This window comes from Trachurus japonicus, chromosome 15 (genome assembly GCF_045865225.1).
Source record: "Trachurus japonicus isolate A0001 chromosome 15, Traja_1.0".
Taxonomy (NCBI): Eukaryota; Metazoa; Chordata; class Actinopteri; order Carangiformes; family Carangidae; genus Trachurus; species Trachurus japonicus.
The window spans coordinates 28612075-28633055 of NC_140921.1; the positions used below are offsets into that span (position 1 = coordinate 28612075).

Sequence of the window (20981 nt, forward strand, 5' to 3'; positions counted from 1 at the left end):
ATTACTCCATGACTATGCGGACTGCGGAAGAATACTGAGTGAGTTGGTTAGTTCCCGATAAACGGCTTTTTCCGTCTAGTTGATGGACTGAAAAAAAAAAGTGTAGCCTATAACATACACTTTAATTGTTGTATTATATTGTGACTTACATGTACTTCTTGAATCAAGTAACAGCGCATTTTATTGTCAGTGACAGTAACGGCGTTATAACTGGGAAACGTAACGTAACTCGTTACTGAAAAAAGTAGCGCCATTAGTAACGGCGTTATTTCATAAAGCTGTTATTCCCATTACTGGTATCAAGTAACAGAGACCTGACTGGAGAATGTGTGTGGGATGTGTGGGTGTAGGGGTGGGTCAGTCAGTGAGTCTAGTGCGTGGGTGGGGGCTTCGGTATGGGTCCCCTCTCACCCTTGGGCCCCAAGAAGCTGTGCAGTGAACGTTTCTCGGGGTTGGTGTGCACTGTGCAGGCTCCCCCCCTCCTCCTGACGTCACGTCTGGAGGCTGGCTGCTCGTGCTGCTGACACCGTTCACCTCCAACAGAGAAACTTTCCTGGAGTTCTCAGGCTGCTCTGCTCTCTCTCACTGCGGGACCAAGGCAATTACGACCCGGAGGAAGCGGCAGCGGCTCGGAGACTCTCCAGGCCTCAGGAGGACAGAGAGCGGGGCTCAGGAGCACTTTGACGTGACCTATTTTATTTGAAACTTTTGTGAAGTCAGTTTTTTGTTTCTTTTTTTCCCCCCTCTGGGTAACGTTCGCTGATTTGGTGTGTTCCCCACACCGGGCTGGAGATCGGCACCTACAGAAATATGCTCAGGAATACAACCGTTTTTGTTCCTCTGAGAAAGTGAAAGGGTTTTTACGGAACCGAATTGAACCCTCCCAAACTTTTCCTGCTTTTCGGGGTCGACATGGCTTGGATTAAATGGGGCCTTTTATTTTCCTTCGGTGTGTTACTGTCCCCGGTGTGTGTGTCAGCGCAGCAGCAGCAGCAGCCGCAGGGCCACAGCGGCTTCAGGAGACTGTACGTGGTCCAGCCGGGGCCGGGGCCAGGTCCGGCCGGAGCGGACGGCGGGGTGCGGGTCAGCTCCATCTCGACACGGAGCGGCGCGGCGGGGCGGCCGCACACGTATAACGTGGAGCTCACCGCCAACTTCGGCGGCCAGGTCCGGACTCGCAGGATGGGGAACCAAGCGGCTCCGGTTCCAGTGTACAGTCAGCAGCAGCAGCAGCAGCAGCAGCAGCAGCAGGTCGTCCGGCACAGCACAGCGGAGCAGAGCCAGCACAAGCAGCTCCTCAAACTGTCCGGGTAAGAGAGTGTGTGGATGAGAGTCAGAGTCAGGACGGAGGAATGTGAGCTGCTGGGGAAATGAAATTGACCTTAATGACTTCCTGTCAGCTTTTATCACAGACTGACACCTTCTGGGACCAAACGTGTAGGCTACAATCTGCTTATTTGATGTTTTTAATTCTCCGTTTATCCATGATCCCCTCTATTGCAAGGTGTATAGAATAGGAGATTAGCATATGATTTGGTCCCATAGACTCCCATTATAACCACACATTTTTGATATACTGTAATCCTGACATATTAGGCTTTCCCCATGGATTGCTAATAAATCTAAGCTTCTACCTTCAAAATACAGCCTCTCTCCTACTGGATCTATCTATCTATCTATCTATCTATCTATCTATCTATCTATCTATCTATCTATCTATCTATCTATCTATCTATCTATCTATCTATCTATAATAATAGCACACCCATTTTTTTTTTTAATCTATGGTTAGGTCTGAAGTTGTTGAAAAGATCTGGTGCAGTGAAAGTGGAAAAAAGTTCATGTATTACACATTTTAATTACACTTTTATGAGAGGGACCGTTTTGGGACCTAATGGTTAAAAAGTTTCTCTAAACTTTTGGGAGCCTCGAGGGTTAACGTGGGTTAAACTGCACTGGGCTGGTCTCCCCCAGAGGAGACTGACTACAGCACTCACAATGTTCCAGTGTAACGGGGGCTGACTCCACTGACAGGGATGATTGAAGGGTTTGTTTGCTCACTCATTGGGCCTGTTGACTCGGAGGTGCTGGATTAAATGAATGGTGATTATGTGCGCTTGTGTTCAACACATGGAGTTGTTCTGAGAGATGTGAGGGTCAGCCTTTAACAGAGGTGAGGTGACATTGCTCCAGTCTTAATTATGCTCATAGATTAGTTTAATGCAAGTCAGACTGTTACTAAAAAAAATAAACAGTGGCTCATTGTAAGTGAAAAACACTGGCTTAGGTGCACCAGCACCACTAATGTTACTATGGCAACAATCAATGACACTCACAAACAGGAAAACATTGTAATTTGTGGTTTGCTTACATTTGCTCTGGAGAGAACAGTGGGAGTCTGGACAGAGATCTTTATATATATTAGGCTTGGGCGGTATCCACATTTTGATTCTGTCAAACTTCCTCCACATTTTACCACGGTATACGGTATTACGTGACTAATTAAAAATGATGACGTAAGTGGCATTACCAAACATTGGCTTGTGTATTCACCATTCAGAAACTGAATACTAGGGCTAAACATTAGCAGACCAAAATCTCATTGGTCGATTGGTCGCAGGAAGAAAAAAAAAACATTTGGAGCCCTGTCTTGTCAAAATTAAGTCAAAATCAATATGACCGAACTTTATATGAAAGGCTATAGGGCTTTTATTTTGAAGGGCCAGATACAGGAAGTCATGACACGCACTTGCTGTCAGTTTTTTTTTTACACGGCACGGCAGGTCCGGTCCCTTTTTTTTTTTTTTTCTTGTCAAGAGCGACTTTTTCCAAGTTTCTGGTTTGGAGACGTATCACATCCCACAGGCTCACTGGCGGTCAGTCTCACAGTGTCACGGAGCAGAGACATGATAGTCCCCGCTAGGGGTGTAAAGGTATACCGTACTTCGGTATACCGCGGTGTTGTAAAGCCACGGTGGTGATACCGTGAGATTTCCAAGCTCACGGTGACGGTAACGTTAATTAATTAATTATTTTAATATTATGCGGCGCTGCCGGCGCACTTACACGTCGGTAACTCAAAACATTTCACTCCACATTCACACGCAAGTCAGCTGGAAATAGCTCGCTCCTTCGTTGGTTTCTCTTTTTTTCCCTCTCACTGTGATGGTAATTAATTAATTATTTTAATATTATGCGGCGCCGGCGCAACTCCACACGTTGGGAACTCAAAACATTTCACTTCACATTCACATGCAAGTTGGCCGGAAATAGCTCGCTCCTTCGTTGGTTTCTCTTTTTTCCCCTCTCCGGAGCTCCCCCACAGTTCTGGCAGCCTGACCGGTCTCTCTGCACTGCGGTGCTGCGGAGCTCCAGGCCCCGGTCTTCCTGCTCCTCTTCCCCAGAGACAGCACCCTGTGGCCGGTCACCCAGCGCGAGGAGTCTCCCTGTAGCATGAGGCTGTGCTAACGGCTGCTAATGGCGGCGCTGCTCGTACCAGCGGTCGCCCGCCGCGGTCCCGTTGCCGGGGACGGTGACGACGGCAACTGGTATCGCCTCATTACCTTTTACAGTCTATGCTCATTACCGGCAGCTGGTGCACAGCGGCGGCATCGGGGCTGGCGCCGCTGCTATTAGTAGGCTAGCACCGAGCACAGCCTCATGCTACAGGGAGACTCTTAGCGCTGGGTGACCCAGGACAGGGTGCTGACATGATTGTCCCGCTGCAGTCAGAGACCCGCACCGCCGCCGCCCCCGCCCCCCATACAGCCTGAGCTCAGTCACTCACCCTCCTCATCCACGAGCATTAATTAATTAATTCACAACCCGACCGCGGTGTAAAAAAAAAGAAAAGAAAAAAAAAGTTAAAAGAAAGCCAGCAGCAACACTGGTTTTGAGACAGTTAACAGTTAATCAAGTTGTTAATAAGCTGTGTGATGTGTGTGAGTGACTGACTATGGCGGAGCGTGTCCTGCTGCAGATCAGTCACTCTGCTGTGCTGTGAGGTGGTTAGTGGATGCAGTTGGATGCGCCCTCTACAGGATAAATAACCTAATGTCGGGGGATCTTTTCAAATGGGGGAACATTTTCAAAGTAAAACCAAGTCTTATTCCCTGCATTTTATTTCTGAAAATATCGGCGACAATCGGTGAGTTTTGGCTGATTACCGATTATTCTCAAACGGGCTATAATCGGCCGATTTAATCGGCTCGCCGATAAATCGGTCGGGCCCTACTGACAGACCCATGTTTCAGTCCAAACACTCTATGTAAGTGATTGCTGTCGGAAGATATAACTATTTAAGACTTATATTAACACAAATATATCACTTACTTCTGCTTTAATCCTTATCTCCTGTATAAGTGCATTGCATTTTTTCATGACGGTATTGAAACTGATACCGTTGCTATTTTTAAATACCTGCAGTATACGGTATTACCGTAATACCGCCCAAGCCTTATATGGCTGACTTTAAATCAGCATGGACTGATGTGATGGGATGTTGACTCAGGTTGAGGTTTCTGATGAGTGGTGTTGGAGCTCAGAGTGAGCTGCTCCACTGATGCCACCTTGGCAGAGCTTGAAAAAAATGGGCAAAGAAGGCATGTGTGGAGCTGAAAGATCTGTGCATGTGGGTTTTTGGCTGGCATTTGCTGACCCAACTGTCACTCAAAGTGACCACACCCTCAAACTTTAAACCTTAGTAAAAATGGCAAGGCAAGGCAATTTTATTTGTATAGCCCGTTTTTACAAACAGTTTGTCTCAAAGGGCTTTACATGGCATCATAACAACATCCTCTGCCCTTAGACCCTCACATCCACTGAGGAAAAACTCAGTGGAAAACCCTTTTAACAGGGAAAAATTGGAGAAACCTCAGGGTGAGCAACAGAGGGGGAATCCCTCACCCAGGACGGGCAGACGTGCAATAGATGTTGTTACATACAAGAAAACAGTTTATAGTTTGTGTGGGAGTTCTCGCTGAATTTTTTATGAAGGAGGAAATTAGCCAGAGGGACCAAAACTGATACCTGCCACAATAACTTTATGGATGTGCAGGACTCACAGTCCCCCTGTGGAGCCCCTAGGCTGCTGATCACTGTCCTGAGACACAGTTACCCAGCCTGAGCTTGTTGGATGGTGTTAAAAGCATTTGAGAACCACCTGGCTCATCCACCCCTGCTGCTCCCTGCAGGCAAACTGTAGAGGGTGTAGTGCATGTTCAACCTCAGGCCCCAAGGGTCTTCATGGTGTGTGATGTGAGGGTCATTTATCTTAAATGGTTGCCCTTCTTAAGCTACCAGGACAAGACATGATGTTTTTCATGCTTGGCTGCTGTCCTTACCTTCTGAACTATAGAGCAGCGTTTCTCAAACTTTTTTCAGTCAGGGCACCTTTCAAAAGTGAATAAAATCTCAGGGCACCCCTGTGTAAAATGTAATTCAAAATGACACTGCAGCCTAAATGTAGGCTAAATGTCCTGTTTATTTAGATGGGACAGTAGGCTATTATTTAACAGAGCATAATACAAACTGTAAATGCAGGGTGCACAGGTGCCTCTGTAGCCTACATGCACGCACACGCACACAATAATCCGCAATGTGAGAGGAAGAGAGAAAGGTCTACATCCGCGCAGCGCAGGCACGCGCTCAAATGAACATCCACCGGCGTCTCCGCTCCATTCTGACTCCGTTAGGAACAATCAGAGAGTTTCCCCCTGTCACTGCAGAGTGTTTTTATAGGCCTACATCAAACGCACCGGAGTCGGAACAGAGCGGACACAGATCACCGGAGAGAGGAGGGGGTGTGACTCGTGATGTGTGCCTGTCTGTACGACATTTTTTTCATAGCGTCCTGTGTCCGGTGGACACACTGCTCTGAGTACCCGTGACCAACGGAGCGGTCTCTCTCTCCCTCCCTCTCTCTCCCTCTCCCTCTCTCTCTCTCTCTCTCTCTTTCTGAACACTGCAGAAACGAGCCGCCTCACATCCGAGCCGCTTGATAAGTGCGGCGCTGTTCCAAAAGTTGATTATTTCAACTCTGAGCGCTCTGAGCGCCGCGACAAAAAAAGAGAAGCCCCGAGAGCTTTTTTTTCCGCCGAGGGCGGGCTAAAAGGGCGTCCGGTGGACACGGCCCCTTTGCATAGGCCTATATGTAAAAAGAATGTAGGCATATTCTATGAAATGTCAGAAGTGGTAATTTTTTTCACGGCACCCCTGACGCAGTCAGACGGCACCCCAGGGTGCCGCGGCACCCACTTTGAGAAAGGCTGCTATAGAGGACTGGAGGTTTGAACCCAGTGGAGGGAGTTGTGAAGGAGATGCTGTAGGAGGAGCTGCAGCTGTCGATCCTGTTGTAGAACAGGCTGAGTGTATTGACCTTGTCCATGGTCTGATTTTGTGTGGCTGTTTTTCTCTTCATAGCCAGTGATGGTCCTCCTCACCCCCCTCCACTACCTCTCTGCTGTTGTGCTGCAGCTTCCTCTCTTATCACCTTCCTTCTCCTGCTTAAATCTCCTCTTCAGCTCATGTTGAACACAACTGATCTTCTCTCTGTCTTCATCCCTCAAGACCCTCTTCTTCTTGTTGGGGAGAGTCTTGATGTTACTGCTGATCCAGGTTTTGTTGTTTAGAAAGGAATGTACTAGTGATGTCATGGTTATAGATTTTCTTGGTACAATTATTGTCAGAGAAATAATCATGGTGTTATGATCATCACGATTATTATGCATTTATCAATTTCACAACACTATTAATGTGTAAAATCAAATATAGTCAAAATATAATTACATTACTAAATATTTACACAAAATATTTTAAGTATCTATTAAAATATGACCAATTATCAATCCACCAGGGGAAGTGTTTGAAATATTCAAGTCATTAATTGTCATCTATACCAAATGTTTAAGTTCAATTACAAATGACACTAGCATTTAAATTCCTACCAATTCAATGTTAGGTAAATGGACCAGTATCTGTGCATTTACCTTTACTTTGGCGCACATCTGTCGATATGGTTCCGACATAATCCTTTTTGGAAAGTGGCGGTATTTAGATATCTTTATGATTAATTAATTGTGGCGTTTAATACTGTGATTACTTGTGAAAACAAGTAATTGTGACATCCAGTGTCCACACAGAGGTCAATGTAGTCTGTCAAGTTCAGTGTTCTTACTGTTATCGTTTTCCTGTGACCTCAGCAGCACATTCCAGTCTTTTTTTTAAATTTTTTTTTTTACTAAAAACAGTCCTTTAGAGACTCACTGGTCTCTGGTGTCCAGTCCCCTAAGTAGGTGGTGGCAGCCTGTCTCATTAGGATTTGTAGAAGGCTGAAAAAAGACTGATGACAGATTATGATCTGATCTGCTAAATGGTGGTAGAGCTGAAACAGTGTGAGCCTCTTTGATGTTTGCATACAACAGATCAAGTGTCTTGTTTTACCATGTGGCAAAGTCAACAGAGAGGTGATAGCGACCTGGTTAAAATCCCCCCAATATTACAATGACTGCATCAGGTGCTGGGAACTCCGAATGATGTCACATGCCTACAGGCTCTGCTTGTGGATGAATGTAAACAACGGCGGTGTTGAAGTGAGAAAATTCCCCCGGCACGCAGTGTGATGTAACGCTGACTGCCAAGGGTTGAGGATCCCAACTTCACTGTCGTATGCCCGGGATTGCACCACTGTTTTTCACAAGCAGAACCAGTCCTCCACCCTTCTTCCATTGGTGTCTCCTTCCACTCATACAGCCGTGAAGACGCACAACAATCTGGAGTGTTGTCGTTTAACCAGGTCTCTGTGAAACTAAATTAAATGATATACTACATGTTCATTCTTGATCATTTTAGTTCATTTTTATTTATTTAAAAGAAATTATATACTGTAAGTATAGCACTGCTGCCAATATCATCAACAATGGCTCTGTCCCAAGTGATGTTTATATGAAATAGATAGGACCATCAGCTCCTGGAGCTTCTCTCTTTATTATAGCTCTGCTTTTCTGTTTACTTTCCTCTGGCAGTTTGGACACCATTGCACACCCTTTCGTTCAGTAATGATGCATTAAAGATCCCATGGAGTAGAAATGTAGATGCCCATGTGTAGTTTGATTATAGCAGGTCTACCGTAGGTTCTTCTATATGAATGCAAGTATCAAAGAGAAATGCTCACAACTTCAGAAACTGTGCTTTAAAACCACATGTTACCACTTCTGTAACTTAATTATGTCACAACAAAGCACCTACTGCTCTGTGCCCCTACAATCACAGGACTGAAATCTGCTCCTAGTCCATCCACCAGGTCCCTCCCCGCTGCCTGATCACTCACCTCCCCAATGTCCTTGATGCTCTTGGATCCTGGACCAGAACCAGGTTTCTAGCTCCAGCTGGAGTTTTTTTAGTTTGAATTAGTCAGTTTGGCTCAATTCAGTGCTAACTCAGCATCGCTATGGTGAGTTTCACCAAGCTGTAGTAGCAGGCTTCAGTCTGTTGCCAGTGGTTGGCTTGGCCAAGCATCACTCAGAAAAGTCAGCCAATCAGCAAAAGTTTGGCCAAGTTTACCTCCTGCATTGGCACAGCGCTTATGGTACATAGCTGGAGTTGGTCTGAAAGTAATGAGTGGACTTTCCACTCATTTCTTTTGCCATTTGTGCAGCCTGAAACGTGTTGCTCTCTCCATAACCTTTCAGTATTTCTGGTTTGTTTTCTGCATCAGCGTCAGTGTGCATCCATCCAATCATAACGTGTGATATTAACTGCTGTAATAGTCCAGTATAAGCTGTGGGAGGTACAGCACAGTGATACAGTAATGAATCCAGCCATACGCTAACGGCTTGCATATTCCAGTTAAAGGGACAACGAGGAGTTTTGGAAAAGCGAAGCGTTTTCACACTACATTTATGAGCCTCCGCGCACACCGTAAAATTCTTTTGACCGGCGCAAGACGGACTCATGTTTTCATTCATCAATAATTAAAGTCAGAGGTTCAAAGAGGTTCACATACCGTCGTAGTTCCGACCATAAACGGCGATTCAGCTACGTTATTCTCATGACTCGTTGCGAAACTGAAAGTAAAGAAACGCTGGTCGGCTCGACCAGCATCTCCGCCACCACTAATAGTAACAAAATAACGATAGAGACAGAATGATATATTTATCGAAAATGGGCCCATTAACAAGTGTGGGTAGCGGAGATTCATCCACATTAACGTGAGACTTTTTTATAACCGATTAGAAACTCCTCGTTGTCCCTTTAACTACACACTGCATATCTTTTTAATTAGCTGACTGATTTTCAGACAGTTCAGCCCAGTTATTCGACTGGTTTGTCAGCAGGTGGGATGAGGTGGGAAAGTGGGGAAAGGGAAAGCAACCTGTGGTGTCACTCTGCAGGTCAGCAGGCTGTGTGTGTGGTCCGCCAGCTTGGCCTCAGCTGCTGGGTCTGTGGGCCGTCTTAATGTTTTGATGTGCGATTAGCGAGCACAGCCTGGCTGTGAACTGCTCGTATCGGGATGGTTGCCAGGTTGCATAGAGCTGGAAGGATCAGTTGGTGAATGGATTATTTCTGTGTGCACTACTTGTTTTCATGTGAGTTTGGTGTGAAGAGGCTTGTAACTAAAGTATGTTTCATTTCATAGAGTTGTATACAGCAGTAGCAGCTTGCAGTTGTGCTTGTGTGGCACTGATACGTGTCAACCTGTAAATGCAGTGCTGTTTCACAGCTGACTTTGAGGGGAAGTGCTTCTCACCAGGATATGAACAGCCCTCCCCCATCCAGCTGGTTCAACCCACACAAATAAGTCTCTAAGCTGTGGAAAAACTGTAGTGTTCACTCACGTCACTTCATTCAGACTGAGAACCGTGATGCAGATTATATGGGTCAGTGAAGATCAGCTGATGCTTCACAACCCTGTTCTCAGCTTTAGTGATGAGAACTTCTGTTACATGGCATTTCTTAAAGGGATAGTTCAACATTTTGTCAAATTGGCCCATTGCCATAATCCCTATAGTTTTAGGAGTAGGTTTGTTACCTTTAATTGTCGGTGCAAGCTATTTTTAGAACGGCGGAGCAGAGCTGCGAGCTGCTCAGAGCTACGCTATGGAGGCTAATGGAATTTCTTGGTTTCCCTCATCAAACTCATCAAATACAAAATCCAACAACTCCAAAACACTCTGGTGGACAAGTTGTGATCTGCACATTCACCACGCTATGAGATAATAATGGAACGTTACGGGACAGAGTTGTGTTCGAGGCAAATGCAGAGACTACTTGCTGAACAACTGCCCCCGGTGAGAACGTGCATCAGTGGTTTTGCATGAATTTACCTTGAAAACATCTTGGCCTCGTAAAAACTGAATTTCCAAAAATTGAAACGGAAAAAATGGAATTCGGGAAAAAATAAAACAGATTTTTTTTTTTTTTTTAAAGTATATTTTTTTGGCTTTTCATGCCTTTATTAGATAGGACAGTTCAGAGTGTGACAGGAAATGGGAGGCAGAGAGGGGGGGGAATGACATGCAGGATAGGGCCGTCCGACGCGGGACTCGAACCGGGGCTGCCTGCAGCGAGGACTATAGCCTCTACACATGGGGCGGGTGCTCTACCAACTGAGCTAAACACCGCCCCGATAAAACAGATTTAATAGGGCCCTATTTCATTAAAGGGCCCATATTATGCAAAATCCACTTTCTACAGGTTTTGTAGTGGTCCTATGTGTTCCCGTGGCCTTTCTATGACGCCTGGAGGTGAAAAAAGTCTGTTCACTCCCTTCATTGATTTCTACACTTTTTTGAGATCGTGTCTCCAAACGGGCGAATTGGAAGTGCTGGCAGACTTGACGTCAGGATGCGCTGAACTCAGGTGACTCCACCTCCCGGTACTTCCTTATACTCCCCCTGGGCCAGTCTGGAAAAACATGAGCTCCGCCCGCTGACACTTTTCCGGTACAGCCCCCCCCCCCAATCCACACACACACGCTCTCTCTCTCTCCCCGTCCGCCGTCCGTCATTTGACATAAAGCAGTAGATACGGGAGGAGCAGTCGGTACCGCGGCCGCCAGATGATCCTTTTGAATCATTGACTGAAAAACAGCCGCCTGTCATTAAAAATGAAATCGCGGATCAGAGAATATTGGAATGATACCGCTTCTCATCAGCGCAGCGGTCCTCATCACGGAATGAGAGACATCTGAACGAGGAAGTCTCCTCTCCCGGCGCAAAACCACGTCAATATTCTCCAGTAGCTTCTCGTCAGTCCGTACAACAGTGCACAGTTTGTGCTGCGCTCCTCAGTTTCACTTGTTTTTTTTATTTGACAGTTTAACACAGAACTTTCTGATGGTAGTAGGAGTCTCTCCATGTTTCTCCTTCTGCCACAGTAAAAAAAGAAAAAAAGAAAGAAGGAACATTTAGCCTACATTTTTTCAGACAAGATGCCATTCTCAGAATTTTTTTTTTTTTTTTTTCGGAAAACAATGCCCGACCCCTGTCCCAATGTCAACACTGGCACATGTACCTGTAGTGAAAACCACACCCTCTCCCCGTGACAGGTGTGGAGTGGACGTGGTTTACACATCTTATTTGCATTTCAAGGTGCAGACACAGAAATGACTCGTTCTCAGGAGAGCTCTGGAGAGCCACTTTTAGATTACTGAGATGTAGAGCTGCAGATTGATTTGGGGACAATACACTAGGAATACTATATGGTTGGACAACTTAGAACCATGTGAAATAGTTGAAAAACAGCATAATATGGGACCTTTAAGAAAAAAATGTTAGTTGAATCTTACTGTTAAAAATACAAAAACAACCTTTACAAACAAGATGCAATGATGGATATAATATCTGTGTTAAGGAGAAATGACAAACTGAGTTTAAAGGCTTGAAAATGGAGGCAAGAGTGTGTCTATAGATGACATCACACACAGTCCCAGTTAACTGCTGAGCAAAGGAAAATTGATCCATGTAAAGTTTTTGAAGCAGATTCCAACATATTTCTGCTCTGAGACCTCCTCACACACTGTCCATGTCAACATAAACCAACGTCGACCAAATCTGTAGAAAGCTAGGGGCAGAGACAGTAAGTGGAGGGCAGGGTGTGTTCTATATGTCAAGCCTTCATGAGGTGAATGCTTCACAGGAATGTAGTGTGAGTTCAATGTTCATGGAAGAAAGATGAGATCCGGCATGACTTGAGTAGAGGAGATCATGTTTAAAGAGATCTGATGTGTTCTGTTGTTGAAGCTGATGTTCTCTCCTCAGAGGATTCCTCTGGTACAGCAGTTGCCCTTAAGCCAGATTTTACTACTTGGGTGACTTAAAGGGACATTGTGTAACTTCTCCTAATCTATTCACGAAAATCGATTATTTAGTTTAAAAGTATGTTTTTCATTAATCAGTAATCACCCCCATCAACAAATGAAGTGTTCCGGTAAGCTCTGAATTTGCCGTTAATATCATTCATATACATGGAGCGGGTGTTTTTACGTTCAGTGGCAGCGCGATGGTAGGAAACCACGGAAACTCAGCGGAGACACCGGAGCTGTCGGCTCAGGTCGAGGTGGCGTCTGTGAAAAGTCACCGCGGTAACGCAGTGAGGAGGAATGGAGCGTTACACTGATGCTGCATTCACGTGCAGTCGGGCAGACGGCCGTCGCTAACAAACCAGATGTCATTTTAGTCACAGAAGTCGAGAGAAAGCCGGTAAAATGTGGGTCAGGTAAACAATACGACATCGCCATGACAACATATTGTCACGATTTTTTTTTTCCTCGTGCTGACGGACCACTTGTTTACATAGAGGCTTGTTTATGCCGTTACGTGCAGCGGCTGTCGTCCGTCTGCCCAATTTCACGTGAATGCAGCATGAAAAATACGATTGAGTTGCTTGCGATATACAACCGCAACGCTAGATGGGAGTAATTCCTACACAATGTACCTTTAACATTACTTTCACCAAAGTTTGTGGTGGTGGTGGGGGGCAGTGGAAACTTGAAAATCTCCCCACAGAAATTTTGAGAGTGCCACAGGGGGCCGCTGCCATCTGTGTCAACATGGGAAACAAACCCACGACGTTAAGGTCAAGACAGAGCTGATCAGACACAACATGATCATCTTTCACTGAGCAATGACATTGTAGAGGTGTCAACCTGTGTGTGTGTGTGTGTGTGTGTGTGTGTGTTGTTGTTGTTGAAGTTGTTTATTTATAGTAGGATAAGCCCCTTGAGTTGTAACAACTCGTTTACGAGGGGGTCCTACACAAAAAACATCAAGACATAACACAACTCAGCACAATACAGTGAAAGGAAACAAGACAATACAATACAATACAATACAGACACTAAAACAAAACAAAAACAAACAAACAATCAAACCAAAAGAAAAAAAACAAAAAACAAACAAGACAGACATATACAAAAATCACTTCGACAAAATTGCAACCAGAGTTTGAACAAATATTAGATGAGAAAATAATAGACAAAAAAATAAATAAATAAAATAAAAATATGAAAATAAAAATATGGTGACAGAGTTAATGAAAGCAGGAACAGGGTGTTTCAAGGTAGGTGGATAGGACTTGGTTAAAACAGATTAATGATTGCGATGATCTGATAACTACAGGTAGATGGTTCCAGTCGTTTGGACCTTTGAACATGAATGCTTTTGTACCTATTGATTTCCTATTGTGAGGCACTGCAAAGTAGGGATAAGTGGATTGCCTGGTTTGATAATTAGATGTAAGTTGTACAAAATACTGTTTTAAATAAGGCGGGTAATCATAATAAATACATTTAAATATAAATTGAAACCAGTGTGTCTGTCGTCGAGTATGAAGAGAGGGGAAGTGAAGAGACTGGTACATTGAACAATGGTGAGTATGATAAGGACAGTCCAGTATAAATCTGCAGATTCTATTGTACACTTTGTTAAGAGGAGCTAAAACACATTTAGAAGAGGAAAAGTAAACAACATCACAATAATCGAATATCGGAAGGATCAGTTGCACAACCAGTCTCTTTCTAACACGATTTGTAAAACATTTTCTGGATCTATGTAACATGTTCATCCGACAATTCACTTTCCGTACAATACTTTCAATATGTGTATTAAATGACAAGGTGGGATCCATCCATACACCAAGATATTTAAATTTGTCGACCTTCTGCAGAAGTGTGCCATCTTTACAGGATATAGACAGTGAACTTGATATAGATTTCAATTTCAAGTTAGAACCAAAGATCATAGTGACAGATTTATTTTTGTTAAGAAGTAATTTGTTGCACGAGAGCCAGTCTTCAAGTCTATTAAAGTCAGATTGAAGGATGGCCTGCACTTCCAGTGGGTCAGATTTTGATGTATAGATGACCGTGTCATCAGCATACAGTTGTACAGAAGAATTATTGAAGATGGATGGTAAATCATTTACATATATAGAAAAAAGAAGGGGTCCCAAGGTAGAACCTTGTGGCACTCCTCTTTCCTGGATCAGACAATCAGAAAATTTGCCATCTAAAACAACACGTTGTTTTCTATTGTGGAGAAACGCACTAAACCACAGAATTGCATTCTTAGATAGACCTATATTGTACAGTTTATCTAATAACAAATACCGGTCAACAAAATCAAACGCTTTGGTTAGGTCAATAAATATTGCACCTGTGACTTCACCATTGCCTGCAGCAGTGAAGATGTCATTTGTTATTTTCAGCAATGCAGTGGTTGTTGAATGATTGGATCTGAAGCCAGATTGAGCAGGTGATAGAATATTATTAATCTTGAGATAATCTGTGAGTTGAGAATGGACCAGTTTTTCAAAGATTTTTGCAATTGAACAAATAATAGATATGGGTCTATAATTATTACAGTCAAGAATATCACCAGCTTTGTGGAGCGGTGTGATTCGTGCCAGTTTCCAGATGATAGGTAATTCATTTGTTGAAAATGACAGATTGGAAATACCCCCCATTTAAACCAAACAAATAATTCAAAAAACGCAGAGAAAGGGGTTAAAAAACGATATCACCACTTTGAGCAGTAAACGTCGTCTGAAGACTAGTGGGAGAGAAAGACGGAGCGCAGCAACAATTAGCAGCTAACAAGTTTGAGCTAGCAAACAACGCGGTGCAGTCCGGAGAAATGGCCGACTTGGAACTGATTCTGCAAGAACTAAGAGGATTTCGCCAAGAAAACAAAGGACAACTAGAGACAATAAGAGAGGAAATTATAAAGGCGAATACCAGACTGGACGAGGCGGAAGGACGAATTGAGAAAGCAGAAGAGAGGATCCAAAACACAGAAGACGTCATCACGGCCATGCTAAAGCTACACACCAAGCTGGAGGACAAGCTGCTGGACCTGGAAAGCCGCTCCAGGTGTGAGAACATAAGGATTTATGGGGTACCGGAAGGGTCCGAGAAGGAATCAACCACGATGGTTTCATTTGTGGAAAATTTACTCCGCGAAGGTCTCGAGCTAACGCACGACATGCCCGACCTGCAGATTGAAAGGGCTCACCGGTCGCTGGGACCGCAGCCGCCGGGGGACGCGCCGCCACGCTCCATCGTAATCAAGTGTTTAAGTTTTAAAACAAAAGAGACAATACTCCGCAAAGCATGGCAGAAGAAGGGGTTCACCTGGCAAGAAAACCGCATAAACCTGGATCACGACTATCCACCTCTAATACTCAAGAAAAGAAGAGAATACACAGAGATCCGCAAAATACTGAAGGAGAACAGAGTTCAGTTCCAGACCCTCTTCCCTGCCAGGCTGCGCGTGAGACACGAGGACGGAACCAGAACCTACGAGACGGTAGAGGAGGCATCAGAGGACCTGCTGAGAAGAGGCTACGCTGTGACAACCACCACCGCACCTCCGGAGACGCTCATGGAGCAGGTGCAGCGGCTCTCCTGGACGAGAGTGGACAGACGAGCAAAGAGGGGCCCAGCCGACCGGGATCAGAGCTACAAGGAGAAGCTCCGAGCCTTCAGGAGAACATCACCGACCCCCTCCGGGACTGGAAGGATTTAACCCACGCCAGAGGACGGCGGACTAAACGGCGAATTTTTTTTTCTTTTCTATATAATGTACTGACTATAATAAGTGGTTAAAATACACTATTGGTTCACTCGGGGCCAATTTCTTCACTTTGGACTTTTTTTTTTCTTTCTCTTTTTTTTTCCGACATGCGGCTGTTGCAGGTAAGGGCCTCTTCCTCCGGACTGAGGAGGGAGACTGTTTCCTTCGAGCCACCTCGGGAGGCTCAACAGGGTCGGACTATCAGACCCCTACATAGGGAGTCACACGGACAAATTGTGTTCAGTTTGATGCTGTTTAGCGTGTTAGTTGTTTATTCCCTGCTGGTTCTCGCAGGGGGGAAGCGCACCGGGTTTTTGAGTGGGAGGGAGGGGGAAATCACATAGATGCAAAACAGGTCTTTAAAAATAGCGTCATTTAATATAAATGGAGTACTCAATCCAGTTAAAAGGTGGAAAATTTTATCAAAATTGAAGAAAGATAAAATCCAAATAGCTCTCTTACAGGAGACACACCTCGACGACTCCGAACATGCTAAATTGAATAAATCAGGATTTAAACATGTTTACTTTTCTTCACATGTATCGGGGAGACGGAGAGGAGTGGCGATCTTGATATCCAGTGCGGTAAATTATGAACACATAACAGAACATAAGGATAAAGAAGGCAGATTTGTTATGGTCACAGGGAAGATAGAAGATACTGTGATAAGTCTCCTTAACGTGTATGTGCCGCCGGGCAGTGACTGGTCCTTCTATAAACATATGGTTGATTTAATGACAACAAAGAGTCAAGGGATTTTAATATGTGGCGGAGATTTTAACATCCGATTAAATCCCAGAATTGACTCATCTAACGGGAAATCTGACGCAAGAAACATCAGCAATAGATTAAATACTTGGATGCGTGAAGTGGGGATTGTGGACGTATGGAGAGAGATAAACCCGACGAGCCGAGACTACTCACATTACTCGTACGCTCACAATGTTTACTCACGCATCGACTACTTTTTTATGCTTAAAGGAGATCTTTTCAGGGTGGACAACTGTGAAATAGGACCTAGTACTGTTTCAGATCACGGTCCCATCTATATGTCAATCCATCTGAATAATAATAAGAAATCCACTCTCTGGAGACTGAACTCAAGCATTCTGAATAACCCAGTTATTAAAGATAAATTGAAAAGCGAAATTAAATTGTATTTGGAAAACAACGATAATGAAGAAGTAAACCCACCTATTCTCTGGGACGCATTAAAAGCAGTATTGAGGGGCAAAATGATAGCCATCTCCTCATATGAGAAGAAAATTAGGGAGCAAAAACTCAAAAAATTAGAAGAGGACTTGAAGAGACTACAGAAAGAACATGCAAAGTCTCACAAAGATGACGACAAATGTAAGATTAAAGAATTAAAAAAAGAAATGGATGAAATAAATACTCAGGAAATTCAGAAAAAGCTCCTTTTCACAAAGCAACGATACTATGAGACAGGTTAGTCCAGTCATTTTATGAGAAAAGGTTAAACAAATTGCAACAGAAGCAAACTCATCTGATTTTGTATCCTCAGCATGTCCTGAGTGAGGGAAAAAAAGCCCCGAAGAATCCCATTAGGGGAAAGTTTCGAAAAACACCCAAACATATCCCATTTATACGCATATAAAAAATTTTTTTCACGTGAATAGGGTAAAATTTTTAACCTTTAGATATCTCCACGAAAATTACTGAGTTGATTACTTACATTAAGACAAACAAAAAATGTATTACAAGTTTTTTGAAATTCTTTGTTAACATGAGCAAATTTGCATAAATTTGTATAAATTTGCATAAATTCCACCGTTTTGACGGCACGTGTGTATATGAAGTTTCTGTGGTGGTACCAGCATAAAAATTGGAATGAGTTGACTCCATCGGTCAACCGACAAGTTGACCACTTTAAATTTCAAGATGACTGCAATTTTTCAAGACAGCCACATCCTTAGTAGAGCAGGTATGACATGCTCCGTCTCTATTAATGCTCATGGGCCTAAATTGGTTCCATTCCTTTTTTAACTGTAATATCATATTACAGTTAAAAAATGTCTTGTTCAATCTTGTTAACATATATGTTAACAAAATTGAACAAGACATTTTCACCTGCTCTACTCAATGTTTAGATCAGGTGTTGTATGTATGCAAATTAGCCATACGTAATTGGATTATGCACTGTTGGCTCATGTCATACCTGCTCTACTAAGGATGTGGCTGTCTTGAAAAATTACAGTCATCTTGAAATTTAAAGTGGTCAACTTGTCGGTTGACCGATGGAGTCAACTCATTCCAATTTTTATGCCGGTACCACCACAGAAACTTCATATACACATGTGCCGTCAAAACGGTGGAATTTATGCAAATTTATACAAATTTATGCAAATGTGCTCATGTTAACGAAGAATTTCAAAAAACTTGTAATACATTTTTTGTTTGTCTTAATGTAAGTAATCAACTCAGTAATTTTCATGAAGATATCTAAAGGTTGAAAATTTTACCCTATACACGTGAAATTTTTTTTTAATATGCGTATAAATGGGATATGTTTGGGTGTTGTTCTAAACTTTCCCCTAATGGGATTCTTCGGGGCTTTTTTTCCCTCACTCAGGACATGCTGAGGATACAAAATCAGTTGAGTTTGCTTCTGTTGCAATTTGTTTAACGTTGACCCCTTTTTTGGCCTAAAATTACTGGACTAGGTGGGAAATCACTGAAACTTCTATCGTATAGGTTAAGAAAACAACAAGCGGATAGAACTATGTATAAAATAAGAAACTCTGAAACGAAAGTAATAGAAACAAGCCCGGAGAAAATACAACAATGCTTCCAAAAGTACTATAGAATATTATATACACAACCACAGATAAGCAACGACAACCAGATTGATGCCTTTCTGGCCCAGGTAAATCTTCCAAAGGTCACTGAGGAACAAAATGGGAAATTAATATCCAAAATAACAAAGGAAGAAATTCAAACAGCAATTAGGAGAATGAAAGGGGGGAGGTCTCCAGGGACAGATGGTTTTTCCACAGAATGGTACAAAACAATGCAAGATCAACTAATTCCAACATTATTAAAGACATTTAACTGGGTTTTGGAGAACAAAAATATCCCCCCCTCATGGAGGGAGGCAAAGATTTCGATCATACCTAAGGAGGGGAAAGATAAATTGGAGTGTGGAAATTACCGTCCTGTAAGTCTTTTAAATAACGACTATAAATTATTCACCTCCATATTATCCAAACGAATAGAGTTGTTATTACTAGGGCTGTCAGAGTTAACGCGTTAATCGCGATTAGATTAATTAAAAAAATTAACGCGATTAAATTTTTTAATCGCGGTTAATCGCGGCCCATTTTTGAGCTGTCTGCTGGACTGGAGGACTGGAGTGTGGGACCTCCAGTCCAGTAGGTGGCGGTAAGGCACCTTCAAGTTGGTTGCTACACAAATATACACAGTCTAACATATATCCACAGCTCCATCCACTGATTTTTTGACGGCTTTGTTGTCAACAAATGCACATGGCCATGTATTGATTTTTTTGACGGTGTAGGTTGTCAACAAATGCACATGGCCAGGCAGAGGCGTAGCAAAGTAAAGGGCAATTTCCACTAGATGCAATTCGTTTCAATTCTGTGTGAGTTTCATGCATCATGTGTTATGATTAGGTACTAGGCCTGCTAGGTCTGGTCTAAGTTGTTTGTCTAGAGATTATAACACTTTGGAGGGTTGAAAGTCCAAAGCGCCATATATAATATTTTTAATAGAGATTAATCGCGAGTTAACTATGGAAAAAATGCGATTAATCGCGATTAGAAAAATTAATCGTTTGACAGCCCTAGTTATTACCATTATTAATACACAAGGACCAGACTGGCTTTGTCAGACAAAGACAGACCCAAGATAACATCAGGAAAACACTGCACGTTATGAGACAAGTCACACATCAAAAACTGGAAACACTGATATTAAGTTTGGACGCTGAGAAAGCATTTGACTCAGTGAGGTGGGCATTCTTATATAAAGTACTTTCTAAATTTGGCTTCCATACAACTATAATTGACACGTTTGCAGCACTATATAACAAACCAACAGCTAGAATGAAGCAACAGAATCAAAATCAATGGAAACTTAACCAATTCATTCACTTTAGAAAGAGGGACGAGGCAGGGGTGTTGTGCGTCGCCGCTCCTCTTCGCCCTGTTTATAGAACCCATGAGTCAACTAATTAGGCAGAGGAATGATATAAAGGGGGTAACAATGACATCTGGGGAACAAAAACTGGCCCTATTCGCCGACGATTTATTGATAAGTATAACACAACCTGCTCAGACACTCCCAAAACTGATGAAATTGTTAGAGGAATTTGGTTTAGTTTCTGGTTATAAAATTAATATTAATAAAACCCAAGCATTAACATTTAATTATGACCCTCCACCTTCAATTAGGACCATGTACAATTGGAAATGGGATGCTGAGTCCATTAAATATTTGGGTGTCTCATTACCTAGGGACTTCACAAGACTGTATAACTTAAATTACGGCCCACTAAATTCAAAGATAAAAACCGATATACAAAGATGGAACGTTATTCCCTTTTTAAGTTTAAGCTCCCGGATAGAGTCAATCAGGATGAATATTCTTCCACGGATGTTGTACCTTTTTCAATGTTTACCAATTAAAATACCATCTAAACAGTTCTTAGAGTGGGACAGAGTAATAGCGAGGTATCTGTGGCAAGGGAAAAGGGCCAGAATCAAATTTAAAACATTGCAATTAAGAAAAGAAAAAGGGGGAATGGGCCTTCCCTGCTTACAGGATTACTACCATGCAGCTCAGTTGAGGCCTTTAGTCTGCCTGTGCTCGCCTATGTATGATGCAGCATGGAAGGAAATTGAAGGAACGATGATAAAGGGAATTCCAATA

General features: G+C 43.1%; 1 protein-coding gene across 17 annotated transcripts in view; it reads left to right on the plus strand.

Moving 5' to 3' along the window:
* Window positions 1-495: 495 nt before the first annotated feature.
* ltbp1 (latent transforming growth factor beta binding protein 1) overlaps window positions 496-20981 on the plus strand; it is a 198190-nt gene continuing 177704 nt past the window's right edge. For 6 of the 17 annotated variants that reach the window (XM_085800887.1, XM_085800889.1, XM_085800893.1 and 3 more), the window contains exon 1: window positions 497-1310. In XM_085800887.1, the coding sequence (XP_085657013.1) occupies window positions 913-1310 (398 nt within the window). In that variant the 5' untranslated portion in view covers window positions 497-912. Of the gene's footprint in view, window positions 1311-20981 lie in introns of all 17 variants that reach the window. The other 11 variants (XM_085800884.1, XM_085800886.1, XM_085800890.1 and 8 more) reach the window with 3 other exon arrangements.